Genomic DNA, 14,234 nt, shown 5'->3' on the forward strand with positions numbered 1-14,234 from the left:
AAAATATAAATTTAAAATAAATAAAAATTATTGCATTAATCCTAGTAATGGCTTATTACTTTTTGTTTTGCTTTAAGAAAATTTTCAGAGAATCCGCATGTTTACCAGAGATGCCATCTCCCTCCTCCTGGTCCCCCTGGAGAGGACTATTCACACAGGAGGTACTCTTGGAATGTGAAGCCCAATGCCAGTCGGGCAGCCGAGGATAGAAGAAGGTGGTATCCTTACAATTACTCCAGACTTCCCTATCCAGCCTGTTGGGAATGGACCCAGTGATACAAACCTGTCCTGGAATTCTACCTGGAGACCAGAGCTGGCCTGAAGATTACTGGTATGACTTTAATTAGTTCAGGTTTAATCAGGTTTCTTTATTGTTCCCTTACGTATTCAAGCTTAAGGAAAAATTGCATTGCTGTTTACTTCTTTGCTGATAAATTTGCAGTAATTACTGCATTGCAGGAAAAACAATCTGTTATTCCAGTCTTGAATTTTTCTAAAAGAAGATAATATTTTAGAACTGAAGCATTAAGAACTTCCCTTGCAAATTATTTTTAAAATTCTATCTTGTTTATCTATGTATTTCTTTCTGACTAGACTTGTGATATGCGTGTGTTTATGTACAGAAATTTTTAGTGTTTTTGTTATGTTCTGTTATTGACCCAAAGGCCATCTTTATTTTCTATAACTGTTCAAAATTTATATTAAAATCTACTTAGGAGATAATTTCTTTAGAACCTAGTTACTACCTGTAATTAATTGTGGTATTTTTGTGATTAGATATTACTTTCTTTGGCAGTCAGTTGTGGGATTTGACCAACTTCCTTTGACTGAATTGTCAGATATACCATCTCACACAGGAGTGGATGAACTTTTAGGGATTGTCAATTGAGCAAGAGAGACTGACTGACAAACCAGATTGCTGGTTTATTCAATTATAGTGAGTAATTTACCTGGCAGGATAATTGCCATCAACTGGGTAGAACTATCCAGAAAACTTGAAAACTTTTATAAAGGTGATGAACAGAGTAGAATATGTCCATTTAAAGGCTGTGGATATCTGGCAAGACTACTGTGTTATTGCTCTGTTGTTGAGTATAACCTCCTGGGATCTTTCTCCAGTTGCCTCTCCTCTTAAGTGGAGTTGTGGTTTACCTTTTTTTTTTTTTTGAGACAGGGTCTTGCTCTGTCACCCAGACTGGAATGCAGTGGTGCCATCTAGGCTCACTGCAACCTCTGCCTCCTGGCTCAAGTGATCTTCCCACCTCAGCTTCGCTAGTAGCTGGGACTACAGGTGTGGACTACAATGCCTGGCCAATTTTTTGTATTTTTTTTTATAGAGACCAGGTTTTGCCATGTTGCCCAGGCTGGTCTCAAACTCCCTAGCTCAAGCGAATCCACTCACCTCAGCCTCCCAAAGTGTTGGGATTATAGCCATGAGCCACTGTGCCTGGCCTACCTTCACTTTTTCCAAGTTGTCTCTTCTGCTGCTATACCTGTGGAACACACAGACCCATCATTGGGGAGGGTAATTATTTTTAGTTGCAGAGGAAGCCAGAAACCTTTGATGGCTCAAAGAAATGTCTCATTGTCATAACACATAGTAAGCCTCAGTAAATACTTGATGAATACTTGAGCAACCTGGCTTCATTTTTTAATTATTTTTATTAATTAATTTATTTTTAAATTTTTGGTAGAGATAAGGTCTCACTTTGTTGCCCAGGTTGGTCTTGAACTCCTGAGCTCAAGAGATCCTCCTGCCTTGGCCTCCCAAAGTGCTGGGATTACTGGCATGAGCCACCATGCCCAGCCATTGGCTTCATTTTTTAAAGCATCTGATTTTGAGGATTTGTGTCATTGAATGTCTGATGCTGCACGTGATGGTTATTTTCTCTTCTCTCATGTATGAACAACATCTGGACCCTGATCTTAAGGAGCTACTGTAGCCCAGCTGTTCTTGGCTGTGCCTGATTAGCTCAGTCAGGTTGCTGTTGTAGAACCCCAAAAGTTAGGTTCATGTACCTGGTGCACAGTAAGCCAAACACTGACATATTAATGCTTAGAAAGGTTTATTCAATTTGGCCAAAGTATGAGGGCGGGAGAAGCAGATTCTCAAATATGACCTTCCTTTGCACATAATTGGGGGCTTTCCCTGATGTTCAAAGCTGCTCATGTCCCTTGGCCAGTCAAACTTCTGGATGCCATCAAGGAGGTCAGTGTGACCTAAGGATCATTGTTCTTTAAAAGAAAAACAAGTACATTAATCTTGCAAGCAGCCCCTGGGGGTTAGGATATACAGTTAATCACTTGTTAGTGACTACCCTCTACCAAAATGACTATGTGCAAGCAATCCTGCCTGGAGGAAGCTAAGGACAGAGAAAGAAAAATAAGTAAAATAAACACCTGATGATTTTTATAATACAGGCTGGGTTACAGTATCCCCACTGACACTGTTCTTTTCCTCAATCTTGAGTTTGGGTGTTGACGCAGTCTAACTACTTCCCGCTGGCAAGGGGCATTCCTAGGGGGCTGAGGAATGGAACTTATTTACCTGCTGTTGAAAATATTCACATGTCCCGGGACTTAGGCAATTTTGTTGTAACATTGTTGAACAGGGTGTCAGGAGCTTCAGAAGGGCGATCTTGCAATCCCACATACATAGTGCCACAGCAGTATAATCCACAGGCAAGGAGTATTCCTGTTTCTATAGTCATAGCTAGAATTACCAGTAATTTTTTCCACCAAGAGGGTACTGACCGGAAGTATGAAGACAATCATTGGTTTAGTGACATCATGAGGTTGGACACAGCATTCAGTTTGTACATGTCTTGAAGGGCCAGGGTGATGTTTCCTGAATTGTCTGGAATGTATACATAGCATTCAGTTTTCATTATGGCACAAGTTCTCCTTGTGCAGCCGTGAAGACATCAAGGGCCATGTGGTTCTACAAAACTGCTTTTTTCATCATAGTCATCTGAGAGGTGACTAAAGAGATGCCTTTGAATGCATCCTTCAGCACATGCTGGGTATAATTTGTTAGGATCTCAACATGTCAGATAACATTTTCTAAACTAACTTGGGGAACAAAAATGGAGAGGGGATGGTCATACCAGTGGAAAACTGACTTGGTCCATTGGTGCAACACATTTGGGAAATTTCCAGATTGTCCGTTGGTTTTTTGCCAAATGGCCCTGGACCTGTGGGAATCCCAGAGCATATTGTCCTGTCCAGCCAACGGGTAATCAGGGCCAAAGATTAGTCCCACATAGCCATTGCACTCCATATGAAACTAGCCATTGAATTCCTGGCCTGTGTCCCATCGGTAGCAAACCAGGCAGTTTGTTGCAGCCCTGGAGTATGTTCACGTTGGTGGGGGGAGCATCCAGCCCATATTCTTAGTGATATTTGGCCAGTTATCATAAGAATGCTGGTTTTGTTTTGTTCCCAACATAAAGGGACAATTTGATTTATGTGGCCAGTGGCAGGATAAGGGTAGGGGAGCACAGTCATTCAAAGATAATCATCCCAAGCTTGATAAAAACCTTCCTCAGCATAGTGGCTGTTAATAGTCAAAATTTGGGGGGGGCTGCCGAGGGAAATTCCTTCAGGAGAGGAGGAGGAGTGTATTCCAAAGTTTTTTGAACAGTCTGACTTATAGTAAAAGATTTTCTGTGACCTGGGTTGTGAAGGGTTATATTAATGCCAGGCCATAGCCTTACATTTCCTCGTGTTAGCCCACCAGAGACCTGATTTTCTTTGGAATAGTTTTTCATAAAAATTTGTTACTGTACTCAGTTGTTTCCTTGTAAGAGCAAGACCCACCAAGGTAATACCAAAGTGCTAGAGATAGGTAACAGCCCTCAAACCCTACGAGCTTCTGTAGGCTATCTGCATAATGCGCCCATTGTAGGAAAAGATTGGTTTCAGCAGCCACCGTAAGCCATATAGTACTGTGGTGCTTAGCAAGAAGGCTTTACTTATCTGTGGATGTTTTCTTAAAAAGCATCTTCAGGTTTTTAATTGGTTCACATGTCCTTTCAGGTCTATTAACCTGATAGGTCAGGCTGAGCGGGGGCAATTTTTATCCAGGTATAATGTACCCATGGTTTAACTCCTGCCCAGTTGATGAATGCGTGGTCAGAAGGACCTCATAGGGTCTTACCCTTTGAGGGGCTAGTTGGTGATCCAGTCCAGTCTCCCTCCAGGTTTTAAGTAGGACTTGGTCTCTAGCCTAGAAGGGGTGAAGTGGCCTGTCCGTGGGGAAGAAGCAAACTCATGAACAGAAGTCGGTATTTCATTTAGCAATTTTAAATAATGTCTAATAGCTCCTTCCCTTTCTGAGACTTTATAGCCTGATCTTAGCCCCAAGGTGGCTAGGAAAGGTCTCTCATACATAATTTCTAAAGGGCTCAACTAGAGCCTGTTTCAGGGAATGACCCAAATCGTCAGCAGGAGAGAAGGTAGTACTTTGTCTCAAGTTAGATTAGTTTCCTGGCACACGTTAGCAGCAGTTGCTTTTAGTTTTTTTTTGAGACGATCTTACTCTGTCGCCCAGGCTGGAGTGGAGTGGCATGATCGCAGCTCACTGCAACCTCTACCTCCCGGGTTCAAGCAATTCATGTGCCTCAACCTCCCAAGCAGCTGGGACTACGGGCATGCGCCTCCACGTCCAGCTAACTTTTTGTATTTTTAGTAGAGACGGGGTTTGCCGTGTTGGCTAGGCTGGTCTCGAACTCCTGGGCTCAAATAATCTGCCTGCCTCAGCCTCCCAAAGTGCTGAGATTATAGGCGTTAGCCACCACACCTGGCTTAATTGTTCTTTAAATAGTTTGATTCAGTTTTTTAGTCTTTCCAGTGGGCTGTGGCTGTGCTGCATGAAGCTTCCATTCAATGTCTAGGATTTGAGACACTTCCTGTACTACCCGAGAGATGAACACCGCACCATGGTCACTCTGGATCGTCAAAGGGAGTTCATACTGGGGAATTATCTCTTTAGTATAGTGTGGGCCACTTCAGCTCCCTTTCTGTTCAGATAAGGTATGCCTCTCTCCATCCTGTAAATGTGTCTACAAGAAACAGAAAGATGTTTTTTGTACAAAAAGATGCCTGTAGCCTCCAGGCGCCCGTGGCATTGTGGTGAAATTAACTTTCCAGTCCTTGCATGGAGAGTCTCCTCGATGTTGTACCCCTGAACAGGGGTGGGGTCCAGTTTTAGGGCAGTTTGGGCACAAAGCATGCATTGATGGATCACATTTTGAATGACCCATTGTATGTCGGGGCCAATCAAGAACTCACATGCCATTGAAGGGTTACGTCTTTTCTGTAATGGATGCTTTGATGAAACTGGCTCACTATATCTTTAAGGAGGGCACTGGGAACCAATATGATACCTTCCGGATTATGTTTCCCGCCTGGATGGGCCAGGGCCGGGATGTGAATCCCCATTCCTTGGCTCACTTTAAATCTCCTTTGGTATAGCAAGGTTGGAACTTGGTGAGATCAATGTGAATTATTAGTGGGGCTAAGAAAGCCTCAGAGTCCAATGTTTTTGTGGCTTGCTTGGCTGCCAGGTCAGCAAGTTGATTTCCTTTGACTATTCGGGAGTCTCCTTTTTGATGGCTGGGACAGCGGATGATAGCTACTATTAGAGGAGGCATTTACTGATTTTTTTTTTTTTTTTTTTTAGCTAGAGTCTCACTCTGTTGCTCAGGCTAGAGTGCAGTGGCACAATCTCGGCTCACTACAACTTCTGCCTCCCGGGTTCAAGTGATTCTCCTGCCTCAGCCTCCCGAGTAGCTGGGACTACAGGCACGTGTCACCATCCCTGGCTAATTTTTGTATTTTTTAGTAGAGACGAGGTTTCCCCATGTTGGCCAGGCTGGTCTTGAACTCCTGACCTCAGGTAATTCACCCGCCTCAGCCTCCCAAAGTGCTGGGATTATAGGCATGAGCCACCGTGCCCGGCCTTTTACAGATTCTAATAAGGCCAAAATATCAGAAGTGTATTTGATTTCCTTATTTTTGCTAGTCAAAAGACCTCTCTCTACATAGCTCCATGGGCATGTGCCGCCAAGAAAACATATTGGGAGTCTATATAAATATTCATAATTTTTTTCTTACTCAATTGGAGGGCGTGCATAAGGGCACCTTGGCCCACTGAGCTGAGGTGCCTAGCAATAAGGCTTTGGCTTCCTTAATTCCTTGTAAGGTAATGACCTCAAATTCAGCATGATGATGTCCACGGTCCGTGAAGCTGCTTGTATCTGTGAACAGTCCTAGTTGGGAGTGCAGCAGGGGCTGATCTGCCAGGTCTGGTTGCCTTGGAAAGACCTGCCCATTAATTGGAAGGCAATTTTGTATGGGCCCTGGCTCCTTCTCTGGAGGTATTAAGGTAGCAGAGTTAAGAATCGAGAACACCTTTAACTTCATCTCTGGATTGTCAAGGAGGATGAATGGCTTGGTGTTTTCCCAACCTCTCAGACGTCAGCCAATATCCACCTTTTTGATCTAAGAGACAGGAGATGTGATGCAGTGTGTGGACAGTGATGAGCTGAGCTAGAGTTAGCTTTTCAGCCTCCCAGAAGAGGTTGCAAGTTGCAGCCACTGCTTGGAGGCAGGGGGACCAACCCTCGCCACCTGGTCAAACTGTTTGGAGAAAAAGGCAATCAGTCTTCAGTCAGTTCCCAAGCTTTGAGTTAGGACACCCAAGCCCATGGCTTGTTTTTTGTGCACAACTAAATTAGGGGCTTTTTTAAATCTGGAAGGCCCAGCACAGAGGCAGTCTTTAACTTTTCTTTGACTTTATTTTATTTATTTATTTATTTATTTTGACACGGAGTTTCGTTCTTGTCACTCAGGTTGGAGTGCAGTGGCGCGATCTCAGCTCACTGCAACCTCTGCCTCCTGGATTCTCCAGCCTCAACCTCCCGAGTAGCTGGGATTACAGGCACCCATCACCATGCCCGGCTAATTTTGTATTTTTTAGTAGAGACAGGGTTTTGCCGTGTAGGCCAGGCTGGTCTCGAACTCCTGACCTCAAGTGATCCGACTGCCTCAGCCTCCCAAAGTGCTGGGATTACAGGCATGAGCCACCGTGCTCAGCCTCTTTGACTTTTAATTTTGGCATTCTGAAGTCCAGATCAGGAACTCAGGTTTTTTTCCTTTTAGGGCCTCATAAAGGGATTTTACTGTAAGTCCAGAATTCAAAATCCAAATTCAACAGAATCCCATCATTCCTAGAAACTGTTGCAGTTGTTTACAGGAGATGGGGACAGCTACGCAGGCGATTGCCTCTAGGTGGCCTGGGGGAAGGTTTCTGTGCCCCTTAGTCAGTTCAGACCCTAAGTATTTTACTATCTTTTGGCAGATCTGGGCTTTCTTTTTGGAAACCCAGTAGCCTGTTTCCACTAGGAAATTCAGTATTTGAATGGTATTTTCAAGGAAAGCTCTGAAGGTCTTGCAACAAAGATTTCATCCACATATTGTAAAAGTGTTCCGTCAGCCAGGGGTCCTTAAGTTCCATGCCAAAAATTTCCCAAAGATTGTGGGGGAATTTTTAAATCCTTGAGATAACACTAACAGTACTGCTGATTGACCTGTGTCCCAGCCTCAGAGATTCAAATTCAAAGATCTCTTATGTCTCCTTGTCTAATACACAAGAAGGCATCTTTCCAGTCCAAATCTGTAAACCAACCTAGTTCTCCTGATAAAGTGATCAGCACGCTATAGGGGTTAGTTACCATAGGTTGTATGTCCTAGACTGTTTCATTACTGGCCCTAAGTCTTGTACAAACTGTAGTTGTCTTTTTTTTTTTTTTGGGGGGAGACGAGTCTTGCTCTGTCGCCCAGCCTGGAGTGCAGTGGCACGATTCAGCTCACTGCAAGCTCTGCCTCCCGGGTTCAAGCCATTCTCCTGCCTCAGCCTCCTGAGTAGCTGGGACTACAGGCGCCCACCACCACGCCTGGCTAATTTTTTTCTATTTTCAGTAGAGATGGGGTTTCACCGTGTTAGCCAGGATGGTCTTGATCTCCTGACCTCATGATCCACCCACCTCAGCCTCACAAAGTGCTGGGATTACAGGCGTGAGCCACTGCGCCTGTTCGAAACTGTAGTTGTCTTAATGAGACTTGCATGATAGTAAGATGTAGGGACCAGCCCCACAGGGTCGGTGGGTTTTTCTCCCCGTGTGCGGAGATGAGAGATTGTAGAAATAAAGACACAGGACAAAGAGATAAAAGACAGCTGGGCCTGGGGGACCACTACCACTAAGATGCAGAGACCAGTAGTAACCCCGAATGCCTGGCTGCGCTGTTATTTATTGCATACAAGGCAAAAGGGGCAAGGTAAAGAGTGTGAGTCATCTCTAGTGATTGATAAGGTCACGTGAGTCACGTGTCCACTGGACAGGGGGCCCTTCCCTGCCTGGCAGCCGAGGCAGAGGGAGGGAGAGGGAGAGAGAGACAGCTTATGCCATTATTTCTGCATATCAGAGACTTTTAGTACTTTCATTAATTTTGCTCCTGTTATCTAAAAGGCAGAGCCAGGTGTACAGGATGGAACTTGAAAGCAGACTAGGAGCGTGACCACTGAAGCACAGCATCACAGGGAGACGGGGTCAGGCCCTCCACAAGAGGTGGAGGAGTAGAGTCTTCTCTAAACTCCCCCAGGGAAAGGGAGACTCCCTTTCCCGGTCTGCTAAGTAGCGGGTGTTTTTCCTTGACACTGACGCTACCTCTAGACCATGGTCCGCTTGGCAATGGGCATCTTCCCAGACGCTGGCATTACCACTGGACCAAGGAGCCCTCTGGTGGCCCTGTCCGGGCATAACAGAAGGCTCGCACTCTGTCTTCTGGTCACTTCTCACTATGTCCCTTCGGTTCCTATCTCTGTATGGCCTGGTTTTTCCTAGGTTATGATTATAGAGCGAGGATTATTACAATATTGGAGTAAAGAGTAATTGCTACAAACTAATGATTAATGATAGTCATATATAATCATGTCTATGATTTAGATCTAGTATAACTCTTGTTGTTTTATATGTTTTATTATACTGGAACAGCTCGTGCCCTTGGTCTCTTGCCTCAGCACCTGGGTGGCTTGCCGCCCACAGTAAAACAGGAATGTTAAAGGGAGAATTACAGGACCAAATCAGTCCTTGTGCCAAAAAAGCCTTCCAAGAGTGGTTGAATACCCTTTCATGCCACTTTCTTTAATGTGTCTCTCTTTTAATTTAATTTTTATGGGTTTGGCTGTGACCACTCTCCCTGGCTTCCCTTGGGCCCAAACATCTCTCCTTACCTGCATGAGAATTTCTTCTGGAATGTCCTGAACCTGTTCGTTTTCTGGTTGGAGCAGGAGTATTTGAAACCTGCAAACTTGTTCAGAAGGAATCATTATATCTAGGCATCTGGGGGGAAAGACAAGTTGAGCATACAATTTGGCAAGCAAATCCCAGCCCAGGAGGGGCACTGGGCATTAAGCATGTACAAGAAACTATGCCCTAGGCTGGTCTCTCCTAAATGGTAACCTAAGGATTGTAGAAAAGGGTAATGGTGTCTCCCAATATCCGTGTAACAGTAATGGTTTTTCCCAAAGTTGGAGAGAGACAATTGTTAATTACTTAATATGTGGTACTGTGTCAACTAAAAAGTCAATCATTCTGTTCCTCACTGTCAATTTTATCTAGGAATCCTGTGGGGATATAGCCACTGGTTGCTCCAAGTCTAAGGGAGTCCCTGGGACACATCAGTCTCCATCTAAATATTATTCTCTCTCCTCATCTGATTTTGAGGGAGACTGCACTTGCCAGCTGCTTTGGTCAATTTGGGACAGCCCTTTTTCCAGTTGACTGGTGGTTTCTGACTGGTTGAGTCCTCAGTGTAACTGAGTTGGGTCTTGGTTTGCTTCCACAGGAACCTGGGACACTGGAGGCACTCAGGTCTGATGGCCTCCCAGGTGATCATTTTAACAACACCTAGAAAGGGTTAAGGATTTTCATTCCAGTCCCTAACACTCCTCTCTGTCATTTGTTTCCTGGCATTCCCCATACTTGAGTTTATATGGACTAAAACTTGCCTCAGATGTTTTGAAGTTCCCTTAACAGCAAAACCCACACTAGATTATTAGGAGTAAAATGAGGAAAACGGCAGTGGAACATAGTCTTTGGGGCTGCATAGGGAGCTCGGTCCACTCCACTGAGGGCAGGCCCTGTGGGAGATGTGATGAGGCTGGGCAGGATGCAGGGGGTGTCAGTCTGGTACCTACAGGCCAAAGAAATCCCAGAAGCCTCGTGACGGGGGTGGAGGGCGGAGCTGGGCTTTACTCAGCTTTGGGGAAGGGCAGTTTCTGCTGGGGGCTCCCTCCTGCTCACAGACATCTCCAAGACGCTCTAATGCAGAGACTCTCTCTGGGAAGAGCTGCCTTTCTAAGTGGATTCCCATCAGGCTTTGTTGTTTTTCTTTTTCTAAGTAGGCCATTAGAAAAGTTTTGGAATTTCTTATGTAATCAGAAAGAATCCATAGATCACCCAAGCTGTTCCAAGTGCTAAGAGGAAGTGAGTGAGTGCAAGACGAAGTCTGCAGAGAAGACTTTCGCAATCTGCGTGACTCCTGCAGTGTGTGGGGAGCTAGCCAGGGGCCGGGGGATCCTGATTTAACCGTGTCTGCATGGCCTGTTTGTGGGGGGCATCCCTCTCTCCCTGCTTCTTAGTCTTCTCATCTGAAAAGTAAGATTGTTGAATGATGTGATCTTTCTGACTCTTGTAATTCTCACTCTAAAATTTTATGAGTCTAACTTCCCATTGCTGCTTTTTATTTTCTTCTAAGTGAAAGGTTCCAAAGTAAATTGAACATTTACAATTTGATCTTCTATGACTGTGGTATATTTAGGAGTCTCTCTCTCTCTCTCTCTCTCTCTCTGTAAGTATGTAATAAGTGATCAGAACACAAGATTGTCTAGGATACATGGATGGTCATCTTCATCATGTTTATTTTATGCAGCTGGACCAAAGATATTTTAAGATTGAATTAAACCATTAATTCTTCTTCACAGTACTTTTAGCATTGTTTAAAAGGACATAGCAGAGCTTTGTAAAAGAGGAGTCTGGAAGTATTTTCTGTGGCTGAAATTTGTAGAGAATATAAGAATGGGATATATTTTTACAATTAAAGTAAAAAAATTAGTTTATAAAGAGAGAAAAGCAAGTTTTGCCTAGTCATAAACTCTAGACCTATTGCCTATATTCTGATCAATACTGCCCATATATCCAGTTTCTATCATAGCCACAAAGGGAGTCATTATGTGATTATGTGCTTGCTATCTAAATTGTTAGGCAGCTCTTAGAACGTGAACCCAAGACATTTGGTGTGGGTGTTCCTGATAAAAATTTATTTGCTATTGAATCATGCTGGTTCAGTTCACCATATCTTTCCTCAGTGCAGGCTGGAACTCTGCCGAAATACTATACTGGGATATTTGTTATGTGGTTAATGATTTGCATGCTTACCCTAGAGAGGGAATGATGAAAGAATGCAAAGGGGTATACTTTGTTACTGGGTGGAGTAGATAATTTTTTGTGTTGTATGGTTTAATGATAAGTTAATCACCTATCCCACAAAGTGTACCTTCCTGAAATTAAAAAAATAATAATACATGGATCGTTGTATAGCTTGTATAAAATGATGGCAGATATTTTCTTGGTACAGGTTTTAACAAAAAGAAGGAAAAGAACGTAATCATTAGTGTAGCTGAAGATCTTGGCAATGCTGACAGTTTTGCTAAGAGCCCTTTAAAAAAAAGCATAAAAAATGATTTTCCACAGAGATGTGAAATTTAAGCTTTTCTTAACATCCATGAGTTACTGAATATTTTATTTTATTTTTCCCTTGAGCTCACTGAAGACTTCCTCTCTCTCTCGGAAGTCCATCTGAAAGATAAAATCTTTCTCTGCTTTCCAACCTTGTGTTGGCCACGGAAGTAGGCTGAGTTTCTTGTTCATCTTGTGTTCCTTATCGCTCTCCTGTGGCCTTTCTCTTTGGTTATGCGACCATTTCAGCTTGAAGCCACCTGAGCCAGACCCAGCTCATAGCATTCCATCCTTCATGCCACCCCCTGCACCTCCTAATCTAATATCTTCAAGAGTAGGACTATCCTCTGCCTCTCATTCCTGACCTTTATAAAAATAAAAACCAGTTCCCCCTCACATTCTCCTTAGTGCCCACTTCTCATCCTCATTCTTCTCTTGCTCACTTTCTCTTACATTGAAATTCTACTCTTATTTACCTCTTTATTTATTTCACTTTTGTAAACTAGTGATGGAACTAAATTGCCTTTATTTTGCCTTAGGACAGGGGGTACATTATGTGGTTGGTGTCTAAATAAGGGATCATGTATCTTAATTAAAAACTCTACCCAGGATTTGGTTACATTTTGATGAAGTATTATCATAGTGGCATAGGATCTACAGCTAGTGTATAAAGCTCCAGACTGGAGGAAGGGTGTCTTTGTTTTAAGTGTTCTTGATCATGAGGCTCAAATGGCAAAAATCTGGTAAGAAAGTCCAGGACAGACTCCCTGACTGCTCTCAGATCTCTGTGCGGAAGGTTAGGCTGCTTCCTGCCATATTCTTCTGGTAGTCCTTGTCAAATTCTTCATTTTGAGCCACAGTAAAATCGTTCTTCCAGTCTCCAGGCATCCCTGAAACAAGGCAAAATCTCAATGATTGCTGCAGTAGTATAGGGAGAGGTAAGCATGCACCCTTAGGACCCCACCAAGAATGGGGAGAAACAGGCAACTTGCCTCTCAAAGGTTGTACAGTGGTGCTGCTGGAAAGAATAAATAATGGAGCATAAAACATTACTGGAAAATCTAAGCAGACCATGGGGACCACAGAGTTCCATTTGACATCTTAGACTACAAAGCTTATCTACCTTTCCTCATAAAAGGGGAGATGGAGTGGTCCATAATGCTGGTGGGCAAAGTGGTATAGTTGGCCATTGGGTTTTGCTTCATTACATCAAAGGAGGTGTGATAGACGATTTTATTCAGAATTTCCTCTGATATGTCTTTTTCTAGGAACTTCAGTATCTTCTCAGTTTCCCACTTTGGGTCCTATATGTGGAACAGTCACACGAAACAAATCATATTGGGTCTTCCCTTGGGGATGATGTTCCATTTGGACAGTATTTGGAGAGAAATGAGTTAAAGGATCATTCGAACACATTTTAAAAATATTTCTCAAGTGACTCCTAGTGCCAGGCACTGTACTGTCCCATATACTGTAGCAACACAAAGATGAGGGCCGTCCCTGCCCTCAAGAGGCTTACCTTGAAGGAAAGGAATTAAACATAAACACAAACAATCACAAGGCTGGCTGAGAAAGTACATGCTGCCTGCATACAGACAGAGTGCCAGGAGATTTGGTGGGAAGGAGCAATGATATCTCCTGGGGGAGAACAGGGAAGGCTGTGTGAAGGAGGAACAATGTTGGTGGTGAAGCATAGTATAACTAACTCTAGTATTTGGACTACAACAGATGGCAAAAAGAACCTACGAACTTAACAGAAGGTCACTAAGAGGAGGAATAAAAGGAATCTCAAATTGACCCAGAAGTATAAATCCTTATTTCTTGGATCTTTTTGATCAAAGAGATACAGAAAGAGAGAAAGCTATAGCTTTTGATTAAATTTCTGAGGACATCTCAGATGCTAATTTTGTAATTCTAGGATGCTGATGCACTGGGTCATGAGAGTGAATTTGTGCAGCCATTCATACACCATGGTTTGAAATTCAGAAATCAGTCCACTGTCCCAATATGTAGGACTAATCCTACCAGTGTTTATATGGATTAAACTTTGCTTTATGATGTGGGGTTGAGGTGTGCAAGAGGGAGAAGGAAGCTAAATTTCTTGAACACAACTATGTACACTTTACAAATATGATAGTGTAAATCCTTACAATGATCTCATGAGATAGATATGATACCATTTTGTAGATAAAGGTATCCGGCTTGTAAGTGTCAGGATCCAACAGATTGATTCAACTATAAAGGATATGCTGTTTCCTGAGGAAGAAGAATATTTTGAAAACTGAATTAAAGCAAAGCAGATTTAGAATACCGAAAAAGTAGAGCTTTTGAGGATAAAACTGAGTTGCAAACAGTGTCATGGACTTGCACTGAAGGCTCTTCTGCAGGAAAGCCCATGCACTAGGGTTCTAAATAGGGATTGATGTATCCTAG

At 43.2% G+C, this 14,234-nt stretch overlaps 1 protein-coding gene and 1 long non-coding RNA gene across 3 annotated transcripts in view; one reads left to right on the forward strand and one right to left on the reverse strand.

The window, feature by feature from the left end:
* The first annotated feature begins 81 nt into the window (after positions 1–81).
* LOC131381319 (uncharacterized) overlaps positions 82–14,234 on the forward strand; it is a 49,891-nt gene continuing 35,738 nt past the window's right edge. The window contains exon 1 of the long non-coding RNA XR_009209986.1: positions 82–331. This is a non-coding gene — a long non-coding RNA (uncharacterized LOC131381319). The remainder of the gene's footprint in view (positions 332–14,234) is intronic.
* Positions 12,579–14,234, reverse strand: part of LOC116483568 (sulfotransferase 1C3) — a 92,421-nt gene continuing 90,765 nt past the window's right edge. The window contains exons 7-8 of one of the 2 annotated variants that reach the window (XM_032177739.2): positions 12,925–13,105; positions 12,579–12,691 (exon numbers count right to left, since the gene is read on the reverse strand). In XM_032177739.2, coding sequence (XP_032033630.1) covers positions 12,579–12,691; positions 12,925–13,105 — 294 coding nt within the window. The remainder of the gene's footprint in view (positions 12,692–12,924; positions 13,106–14,234) is intronic. The other variant, XR_009209985.1, reaches the window with a different exon arrangement.

This window comes from Hylobates moloch, unplaced genomic scaffold, assembly GCF_009828535.3.
Source record: "Hylobates moloch isolate HMO894 unplaced genomic scaffold, HMol_V3 SCAFFOLD_15, whole genome shotgun sequence".
NCBI classification, from domain to species: Eukaryota; Metazoa; Chordata; class Mammalia; order Primates; family Hylobatidae; genus Hylobates; species Hylobates moloch.